Source organism: Gracilinanus agilis, chromosome 5, assembly GCF_016433145.1.
Source record: "Gracilinanus agilis isolate LMUSP501 chromosome 5, AgileGrace, whole genome shotgun sequence".
NCBI lineage: Eukaryota > Metazoa > Chordata > Mammalia > Didelphimorphia > Didelphidae > Gracilinanus > Gracilinanus agilis.
This window is the reverse complement of record NC_058134.1, coordinates 268764854-268776295: the sequence shown is the minus strand read 5'-3', so window position 1 is coordinate 268776295 and position 11442 is coordinate 268764854. Positions and strand designations below refer to the sequence as shown.

The following is an 11442-nucleotide window of genomic DNA, read 5'->3' as shown; positions in this document are numbered from 1 at the left end:
AAAAGAAATGGACATTTATTTGCTTCCAATCCACTTCTGCGGCTAATGGAATGAAGGCTGTTCACATTTACCAACTCTCCACCAAGAGTTAATAATGCTGGTGCCTCTCACATCTGAATCAGCCCCTTTGGCGTAAGAGTAGAGTGTGTGGTTTCTCTTGTTTTCTTTTTCACATAACCTCAAGTGAGTCTATTCCAATTTTTGCCTTCTAATGAAAGTCCTGCAATGAAATTTGTATTTCCGTAGCACTCTCAAAATATAAAACAGGCTAATTGTTTAAAAAAAAAAACAAACTCATAGCTAGTGATTACAGAAAGATGCAGAGAATAACATCTTCAAATCTTTATTCACCCAGGCCTTGCTTTCATAGCTGACTTTCTCTCAATATTAAATGCACACACGTTACACCAAAAAGTTTCAATTAAATTAGAGAAAGGCGCTTTTGTAAATTCATTCCGCAGGTAGTTGTCAGTGCATTTTAAAGATAATGTCCGTGGCCTCTTATTTTATGCCATCTAGGTAATTTTTTATCCAAGGAAGAAGTATATCAAGTTCACTGATGGCTTTGTAGACTCCCTTGTTTCCAATCTGCAGATAAGGTTTTTACGTTAAATGCAGAAGTGATTCATGTTTATAAAACAAAGTCTATTTCAATCACAGAGATGCTTACCTTGTAAAATACTCTTTTAATCCTGGTAATGGGCTTCATCTCTCCAGTGTAAGGAGCACATGAAAACTGAGAAGGCAACCAGAATGCAGATAACTTTTGTTAAAGAGAGCTGAAAATGCCAGAAGAAACAGGAAACTGAGAAACAATCCTACTAGTGTCCTTTATTTGGCTCAGTGGATAAAGCCGTGGACCTAAAGTCCAAATTCAAATTTGGCCTCAGATACTTTCCAACTCTTAGATCCTTGGCCATTATAATTGTGCTATTATTATTCCCATTTTACAGATGAGGAAATTGAGGAAGAGGTTAAGTGACTTGCTCAGGGCCCCCCAGCTTGTATTAACAATGATAAAACTTTGGCCAAGAAACGTTAAATGACTTGTCTAAAGTACTCATAGGGAAGAAAGGGTCAGAGCCATGATTTGAATTCAAGGACCCCAATTCCAAAAATAGCTTTCTTTCTACAACACAACAGTGCTTCTCCCAGGAGAAATTTTAGTAGAAAAATAATAGTTACTGGAAACTTGCTATATTTCCTATGCATGACAAATTTCAAATCCACTGTCAAATCATTATCCTCCTCAGAAATTCAAGGTTGAGGCTCTGAAGTATGGTACCTCTAAATTTTTTGAGATTAGGTGCATAGAACACAATTCCAGATAAAAACAAACAACCCATTAACATATCATAACAAAGGACAAGTGGGACAATACCAGATAAAGCCTACCCTGCTCAATAACTATGATAGAGAGTTTATTGTAAAGGAGGGTGAATATAAACTAGGAAGGAGCAATGTCAACACAAATATCCTGTTTTGTAGATGTCATAAGTCAGAGGCAACTCCAAAAAGGGGGTAAAGGTAGAGTTCCACCTAAAATAGGATGACCGGGGCTCTGTCTCAGGATTCTGTAGGTTTCAAAATTTAATGTATGCTAATAGTTCTTAGAGTTTTTTCATTAGCTTAGACACTTCTAAACTTAGTATCCAGCAAGAATAATTGGTTAAATTAAAAAAGGGAGAAAAAAGGATAATTGGTTAAAGCAAGAAACTATCCATTTCTTTCCCTTCTTTCTTATTTTCTGGTTAAATTTCAAGGGAGCACCACCCCTGCTTGGACCCTTCCTTATGTTTCCCCAGTAGTATCCTCACAAGCTCCCAAGGGAGCAGCTAGGTGGTGCAATGAATAGAGTGCTGGACTTGGAATCAGGAAGACCAGAGTGCAAATCTGGTCTTGGACATGTCCTAGCTATGCAACCCTAAGCAAGTCACTTAACCCTGTTTGCCTCAATTTTCTCATCTGTAAAATGAACTGGAGAAGGAAATTACAAACCACTTCCAGTATTTTTGCCAAGACAACCCCAAATGATCCCAAAAAATCAGACATAACAAAAATGCCTGAACGACTGTATCCCAAAACTTCCTTCCCCTATCCAGAATGGACACTTAGAAGTCAATATAAAAATCTCTATTTCTGACTTTTAAGCAAAGGCAAATTGTTATTTAAAGGGAGAAGGGCACCCTACAAAAGAAAGTGTACCAGAAAAACTGGGGCTTGTATCTGAAAGTGTGTCCTCAGTGGAAAGAAAATTCCTAACTCTGAAGTCATCTTCAATACTCAAGATGATTAGTGATAGACTCAGTTATAGGGTGGTGATATGTGATTTTGCTTACTGACCAATAAGAAATAACATAATCACAAAAAAAAAATCATGGTAGGCTCCTTCTTGAAGTCAAGCTACTCTAAGAGGAGTGGCAAAAAGATTAACTCACTAATAAGGCATATAGCATGATAATATAGTTACTCCAAGTCAAAAAAACTTTCCAATTGAATGAGAATGATCAACCAACTTTGGATTAAAGGACAGACCAATAAACTTAATCCAAATAGTCCAAAATTGGACCAATTCCAAATGGGAAGAAGATAAAAAGATATTTTTGGATAAAAGATACCATCTCTTCTGGGACAACAAGGGAGCAAAACATGGTGGCATGGGAACCCAGTCTAGAGTATTTCGTGGTCCAAACTAGCCCTAAGGAATTTTAGTTAAAGATTAGATGAAAAGACACAAAAGTAAACAGAAATTGGGTTTTTAGACTACTGAGTTCCTCTTAAAATCTTAGCCCAAAGAGGAGAAAAAATCTACACCTAAAATCAGAGCATTAGAGGTAATCTACATCCTAAAGACACCACAAACTATAGTGTAAGCAGGGTAATAGTGGTAGAGATTAAACCTATGATTTCACTGATATAGGAACCACCCAGATAAGGAAACTCTTTGCCAATGCAGATTGGCGCCTTCTCTGTAACTTATGGTCTTCTGGGACCTTGGTTTTAAAAATATTTTTATAACTGTTTCAGAATAATGCATTTCATTTGCAAATTTATGAATGTATACATACATATATACACATATACATACATACATATATATCAGCATTAAAAATCATTTTTCTGAGAAAATGTCCATAGGCTTCACCAGGCTACCATATGGGTACAGGACACAAAAGAGGTTAACCCAGAGGTTAAGTGACTTTCCTAGGGACATATAGCCAATATTTTTTTTAATTTTTATATATATTATATATCTATATCAGGAAACTATATGTCATGGCTAGCAAAGCTTCTGATAAGGGAGACATTTAGATGGTTCTCTTTCAAGTTATACTTTTAGAACTATTTAAATCCACATTAACAAATATATATAATTATTTACATTAATATATATATAATATATAAATCCACACTAATAAATAAGTAAATATATATATATATCTCAGACCCCAGGGTCTTCCCAATGCTGTGTCATCTTGACACTCAGAAAACACTCAGTAATTAAAATGTTCACCAAAGGAAATAGTAGGATGATTTCATCAAAGATTAGCCAGAAGGAAAATTTCATTTCAGAGACAGCAAAGAGTAGAGAGTATGGAGGGCCAGAGTTGGAGTGGGTGAAGCCATTCTGACTTTACATCCCGTCTCAGACACACATTAGCTACACGGCTCCCACCAATCATTTCAATCTTCTAAACTGAGGGATTGGATTCAATGGTCCCTTTTGTCTCTGCATTTATGGCCATTTGACAGGAAAGACAGAAAAGTAGGAAGCAGTGGGGGCATTATAGAATATAGGAGGGACTGAATCTATGTGAGTTAAAATTTTACCATCAGGGGGAGCCAATAGCTTCACAAATTGTAAAATCTAAAAGCAGAAGAAAACCTTTTTGTGATTATAAGCCCATGAGCAAATATCTGTCTTGACAGGTTGAGGTTGACTTGAAAATGAAATTTCCTTGAAAAAAAAAATGAGGGAAGAAAAAAGTTCCTGGAAGCCATCGAAAGCAGGTATTTGAATATTGACAGTCATATTTGACAAAGATGAGTAATCTAGCAACAGAAACAAGAAAACTTCATTAAGGCAGGATAAAACCAAGTACGGGTATCTTTTTATTTTGATTCCCACCCCCTCCTATCATATCTGTAGCAACAGGTGACATTTGTCTAAAGCTTTAATCACATTGTCTCATTTGAGCTTCACAAGAGCACTGAGATAGGTATTACAGGGGTTATCATCCTCATTTTACAGATTAGGAAACTGAGGCTAAGAGAATCACAGATAGAAAAAACCCCATAGGCCATTTGGTCCAGCCTATGCCTGGACAAAAACTTTATCTGCTATATAATCAATAGGTGTTAATGTCCTTACTGGGGCAACTAGATGGCACAATGGATAGAGTGCTGGACCTAAAGTTAGGAAGACTCATCTTCCCGAGTTCAAATATGGCCTTAGACATTTCCTACCTGCATGACCCTGGGAAAGCCCTTTAACCTTGTTTGCCTCAGTTCCCTCATCTGTAAAAATGAGTTGGAAAAGAAAATGTTAAACCACTCCATTATCTTTGCCAAGAAAACACCAAATGGGGTCACGAAGAGTCAGACACGACTCAAACAAGTGAATGGCAAATGGTAATTACTGTCATCATCATTCTCATGGTGACTAACAAATATGTATACTTTAGAACCTGCAAGACCCCTTATGTACATTATCTTATTTGATCTTTGATTCAGCCTTCACCCAAAGACCTCTAGTAAGGGGGAACCTTCAGGGAAAATCCATCCCATTTTTAAAGAATTCCATTTGTTAGACAATTTGCCCTTATATCAAGTCTCCAGTTGGCTGTTTGAAAGATCTACTCATTATTCTTATATCCACTTTAGCAAAGAAGTCTCATCCCTCTTCTATATTATAACCCACAATATAGCTTTCACATTCCCTCCTCTTCTCCAGTAATGGAGAATGTCCCCAATCCCTTCAACCAGTTCTCAGATTGTGTGATCTCAAGGCCCCTTCCCCATGCTGGTTGCCTTTGCCAAGATCACATGCTCTTAAGTTGAGGTCCACACACAAGATCCATGCCTTTGGACTATGGCTAGATTTCAGGGTGCCAATGATCTTCAAAGGGGAAAAAAACATTCTTATTTTGACTCACTTTTCGTTTCCTTTGTAATCCTATATATTTTGTTTTATGAATTTAAAATTATTGAAATTCTATTTATATTCATAACTATTATTATAAAATCAAAATTATTGGGAGAAGAAGCCCATACACTTCACAAGACACACAGAAAAAGAGGAACGAAGTTCATGACTGAATAAAGGTTAAGAATTCCTAGTCTATAAACTCATCATAAGGGTGACAAGATTTAAATGCTCATATTAATTCTACACATCTCCCATTATTACACCATGCTACCTTCTGTGTCTATAGTAGAATGATACTTTGGACTAGATTTTTAGGAAGGGGGGGCAATATTTCACTTTTATTAACAAATGCAATGAAATAAAAGAACTAATATCATTGGATCATTGGATCACCATTTAACAAGAATCAAAGACTCTAGAGAAAGGAAAAGATGGTCCCATAGAAAGGGCACCCAAACCAAAGAGGGCTGTTGGCTTTCCATTCTTCCAAGAATAGTACATACACACACACACACACACACACACACACACACACACACACACACACACACACCCTTGCTCCTTGACAAGAAGGATTTGGACCACACCTATGTCCTATGGTGTCATCAATATAGGGAATTCACAGGTGAGGAAATTCCTTCTATCCTTCAATACCAGCAACCCTTAGTGTCAGGGAACTGCCCAGACTCCAAGATTAATCTCTCATGACTTGACCAAGAACTCCAAGATTAATCTCTCATGACTTGACCAATGTCATAAAGCTATTAAGGTGATTGAACCCAAGACTTTCTAGCCAGTTCTTCATAAAACTCTATCTCCGCTTGTCACTATGATGAGTCAAATTGCTCTCATTTCTCTACTAACTCAAAGAGAGCCCTTTGACTTTCATCTTGTTCTACTTAGATCCTTTCAGCAACCAAAACAAAAACAGAACTCGGTTTTTTTGCCACTTAGATATTAGCTTGTAAACATTGGTACTAAAAGGAAGGAGAAAATGTAGACTCATCCAGCCCCTGTATAGCAGAAAAATAATTACAGTTGTTTGTTCACTGCCTCAAAATGGTCCCATGACAAACGATGGGGTGCCATTTTGTTTGGTTATTTCGATCATTTCCAACTTTTTGTGGCTGTTTGGAGTTTTCTTGGCAAAGTGGTTTAAAACTTCCTCCTCCAACTCATTTTACAGATGGGGAAACTGAGACAAACAGGGTTAAACAACTTTCCCAGGGCCACCCAGCTGGATTTGAACTCATGAAGAGGACTCTTCCTGATTCCAAGTCCAGTGCTCTATCCTCTAGCTAGGTGGGATACTAACTATTCTTTTTTCATTAAACATCAGGACACTTGGCCCACAACATTCTTCTTTTGTCCGATATGAGGAGGTACCAAGTTGGGATAAGAAGGAGGGAGTGTGAGCTGCTGAGCTGAGATGCTGTAGGATGAAATAACCAACATTACAAATTTTATACCAAAGCAAGACAACTGACTTTGGGGACACTTTGATTCCCTATCTGATAAGCCCATGCTTAGAAAGGATCATGGAAGGCCCACAGAATTTAGAACTGGAAAGGGATCTTAGAGATTATCTAGCCCTGCTTCTTCATTTTACAGATAAGAAAACTGAGACTCAACAAGGTTGATTGACTTACCCAGGGTCATATAACTACTAGATAACTGATGATCATGCAGTTTGTTAATATTTAAGGCAAGATTTGAATTCAGGTCTTCCTGACTCCTAAGTCCAACACTCTGTGCCATCTATCCCTTATCTTTTCTTTTTCTTACTTACTTCTTCTGACTCCAGAACAAAGGTTCTTTTCCAAGACACCATGTGTCCTCATGCTCTCCTCCTTTGATTCCATTAGTTTATAAGCATATTGAGGGCAGGAATTAGTGGATATTTTGCCTCTTTTTGTATACCCAGAGCTTAGCACAGTGCCTGGGACATAGTAGACACTATTTTTAACCCCTTACTTTCTTAGAATTAATACTGTTATTAGTTCCAAGGCTGCCCCCAACATAGTAGGCACTTTTGAGTGCTTTATCAATTAATTGATTTACTGAAGTTTAAACTGAGCAAAAAGAATCAAGAGATTCTAACTCTAAATAAACATCTCTTCTATTGGATATAAAAAAGCATCATCTGTCTCATTCGGTGTCAGGAAGGTCCACCACAGAATACAGAGGGGCATGAGCACCAGGCTTGGAGACTCTTAAAACCAGGTCCTGGTTTTAAATCTGACTGTGAAACCCTGGACAAATCATTTAATCCCCATTGCCTAGTCCTTAATGCTCATCTATCTTGGAATTGATGCTTACTATTGATTATACAATAGAAGATAAAGGTTTAAATTAAGAAAAAGAAAAAATCAATGAAATATGGCAACTATGCTTCAAAGCTTTTTGTTGTCCCTAGCGTTATTGAAGAAAATCTCTAGTGGATTAGAAAATCACAGATCAAAGGCTAAAAGCCAAAAATTTAGCTCTGTGTAACTGTAGAGACATCTGCCTTCATCTAACATAATCCATCTCCCCTTCAAGTGGATGATTTCGTAGGGTGAGCCTCCCTCTGATCCTTCAAACATGAACACACATTGAGCAGTGACTTCACTGAGGACAACAATTTTAGGTGAAGAAGAGAAAAATGTATTGGATGAACTCAAGCTGATATTTTATTTAGATTTCACTTTTTAATTGGTCCTAACATGGTTCTTTACAATAGGGATGCATTAAAATCAAGCAAATGAATGATGTAGGAGGTGCCCAGCAGCGTAACTAATATCCTCTGACTTTGGACCATTATAAAGGAAAAAGAAATAATGAGAAGAGGCAAAAAAAATTCATAGAATCAGGAGATTTCAGAAGCAGAGATCTTGGAGAGAATCAGCTAGTTCAAGCCCCTTATTTTTACAGATGAAGAAAGCACAACCCCAAAAAGTAAACTGACTCACAAGATCTTGGATTGGAATCCCCTGCAAAAATCATTATGTCTAACCAACCCATGACTGAAGCATGAATCCTTTCTACCATTTTCCCAGTAAATATCTCAACTCCATTTAAAGACCTCCAGGAAGTAGCTAGATAGAACAGTGGATAGAGTGCTAGCCCTGGAATCAGGAGGACTTGGGTTCAAATATGACCTCGGACACTTCCTAGCTATGTGACTCTGGGCAAGTCACTTAACACTAATTATCTAGCCCTTACCACTCTTCTGCCTTAGAATTTATACTAAGACAGAAGGCCAGGATTTAAAAAAAAAATCTGGCTATGGAAAGCTATCTCTGATGGCAGCGATTGGGAATAGTTATAATTATTAAGAAATTCTTTCTTAACATGTATAATCCAGATTGAATTGCTTACCAGCTCTGGAAGAGGGGAGTAAAGGAGGGAGGGAGACAATTTGGATCATACAACTTTGGAAAATTTATGTGGAAATTTATTACATGTAATTAGTAAAAAAAATTAGAAATTAAAAAAAGAAACTCATATTAAATTAAAATCTGCTTTCTTGTAATTTCCATTCATCAGCCCTAATTCTTTCTCCTGGGACCCTGCAGAATAGAATTCCACCCTCCAAATGACTGTTGCCTTTCAAATATTTGAACATTTAGAGATCATTTAAATAGGTGTTATTGTATCTTTTTTTCCTAGTTCTATTCCATATGTTTCCATTTTCATTCTTTTAAGGTGATGGAATCATAGATTTTGGCCTCAAAAGGGATGACAAGGATGTTTGTGTGTGTGTGTGTGTGTGTGTGTGTGTGTGTGTGTGTGTGTGTACATGTAATGGATGGATATTTGATGTAGTTATTGAGAAATGCAATTATCAGCAGTTCTCACAATCTTTGGTAGGACTAACATCTCAGTTGGAAAAGCCCTTCATTTTGAAGACACCTTCCCAAAAGGCTTTGCCTTTTGTTCTTAGACTTTGTTTAGTGTTTTAGTTTGTTTTTAGACTTTGTTCTAGGTAAGGTCAGAAAAATTAGAGTACCTACGCTCTGAAGAACATACTTACACAGTGATTCAGTTTCTTTCCAAAGCTATTAAAGTCCTCAATGAAGCCTGTCTCCTTGTTAGATGGAAACTGAAGCTTCCCAAGAACGTCTTTCATGAAAAAAGAAAGCAGTTGCTCTCGAAATTGGCAGCTTTTCTACAAAACAAGTAAATGGGGCATTGCATTAGGTTTACCATCTATGGCGACTGGGAGACTGGAGGACCCTAAGAAGTAAGTGCTGCCTGCCCTAGGAATACCCTCTTAATCATTAGGGATCACTTTGTTGGGGGATCAAAGGTTAGATCATTAATTCTTCAAACATCCTTGGCTAAGGAGAAAAATAAAATAAGAGGGAAGAAATCCCAGGCTTACCATGAACAGATTTTTGGTTTTCTTTTTGAGCAATTTTGTGGTTTTGATGCTGTCTGCCTAAAATGCAATAAATTGAGATTAGGTCTAGCCCAGCACACACCATGAGTGGTGACATTTTGAAAATGTCTTGGGTCATTCTCCAAGCAAAGACTAATACTTACTGGTAACGATGCTTTGAATCTCATTGCCTGGATGAAGAGTATGTCAATCGCTCTGGACAAGGTTCCTTTATGACAGCAGCCAGAGGTGGAATGAAGTGATTTGCTTTCAACGGTGACCAAAGGCAGAATGGTAAAAAGCAGCCCAGAACTCAAAATAAAATTCACTTGCATTTCCGCACCACCACCACCACCCCAACCCAAAATACACACACACACACACACACACACACACACACACACACACACACACACTGGCCTTGTGTCACTCTTAGCAGACTGAGTTTCTTCAAGTTGGTTAGATGATAAAGGATAACCTACTTATATACCCCCCTCCCCAAGCTTCTCCTATGAGATGCAGCAAAAGATAACTTTGAGCTTGAAAATAAGAAGATCACACTCGTTGCTCACTCTATTTTTATATAGCTTGTTTCAGAATCAAAAAAAAATTGACCTCACCATTTGTGGCAGTTAGGTAAAAGCCAACTCGAAATTTACTGGTAATGTTCAGGTCATCGTTTCCACAAAAAGAGTTTGTAACGGCATTCCGAAAAAGACGTCATTGTTTTAAAGGCATCGCTCAAAAAAAGAGGCCACACGATGAGCAAGAATTATAGATCGTAGCTGACCAAATTGGCAGATGGCCTCTCAGTTCCTTCCAACTTGGATTCTAGAATTCTATAAACTAAGAAAGTCAAGAGAAATAGACCCATTTTTTCCTGTGACAAAACCCACACAAATAAACCCAAAGATCCCAACTTCGGGGACAAAAATCCACTATTTGACAAAAACTGCTGGGAAAATTGGAAAACAGTATGGGAGAGATTAGGTTTAGATCAACATCTCATACCCTACACCAAGATAAATTCAGAATGGGTGAATGACTTGAATATAAAGAAGGAAACTATAGGTAAATTAGGTGAGCACAGAATAGTATACTTGTCAGATCTTTGGGAAAGGAAAGATTTCAAGACCAAGGAAGAGGTAGAAAAAATTATAAAATGTAAAACCCACACAGCTTTTATGTTTCTTCCCTCTCCATATTCCAGAAGTACTGAATCTCAACTTTGGAAGAGACTTAGGAAGCTCTCTAGTTTAGGGGTTCCTAGCCTTTTTTTGCAGAGGTAACTGTAGTTCAATGGTTAAGAACACTGGTTTTGGAGTCAGAAAGACCTGAGTTCAAATACAGCCTAAGACACTTCCTAGCTTGTGACCCTGGGCAAGTCACTTAATTGCTAACTTAACTAAAAATTTAACTGATTTAACTAATCACTTAAGTCTGATTTAAAAAAGAACCAATGGAGAAAGAAATGGCAAATCACTCGTTCTGCTATCCTTGCCAAGAAAATTCCATGGATGATTCAAGGAGTCTCAAAGAGTCAGACACAACTGAACAATGACAAAAACTACAGACCTCTTTGGCAATCTAGAGAAACCTTCAATCTCTTCTCAGAATCATGCTGGTAGAAACATTAAATACTGGGTTTACCAAAATTACCAAGAAATGAGTTCATGGACCCCAACTTAAAAATCTCTGATTTAGTCCAAACTATCCCTGAACAATAATCCCCTCTACAGTATTCTCATAACCTATGAGCCACAGCGGTCTTTATAAAAAAGTCTAGGAACCCCTGAACTCGATAGCTTCTCAGATCCCTTGCAAAGTTGATATTCAGTATTTCTGGAATATGGAGAGGGAGGAAATGTGAAGCTGTCTAGATTTTGTTACTTGGGAGTGCAAATGGATGAATTTCTCCTGACTTCCTCTG

At 37.5% G+C, this 11442-nt stretch overlaps 1 protein-coding gene across 1 annotated transcript; it reads right to left on the bottom strand.

The window, feature by feature from the left end:
- Positions 1-501: 501 nt before the first annotated feature.
- Positions 502-9847, bottom strand: IL26 (interleukin 26). The gene is made up of 5 exons (XM_044679201.1): positions 9677-9847; positions 9516-9572; positions 9165-9299; positions 671-736; positions 502-588 (listed from the first exon to the last, which is right to left on the bottom strand). The coding sequence occupies exons 1-5, from the start codon at positions 9845-9847 to the stop codon at positions 502-504; spliced, it is 516 nt and encodes a 171-aa protein (XP_044535136.1).
- Between the last annotated feature and the right edge of the window lie 1595 nt (positions 9848-11442).

What these genes read in the sequence shown, in the direction of transcription:
- IL26 (XM_044679201.1), bottom strand. Translation starts at nt 9,847, where the DNA reads ATGCAAGTGAATTTTATTTTGAGTTCTGGGCTGCTTTTTACCATTCTG. An exon ending in GATTCAAAGCATCGTTACCA is followed by an intron (nt 9,573 to 9,676) that starts GTAAGTATTAGT and finishes ATTGCATTTTAG; the next exon opens with GCAGACAGCATCAAAACCAC. An exon ending in GAAAGAAACTGAATCACTGT is followed by an intron (nt 737 to 9,164) that starts GTAAGTATGTTC and finishes TTGCCTTCTCAG; the next exon opens with TTTTCATGTGCTCCTTACAC.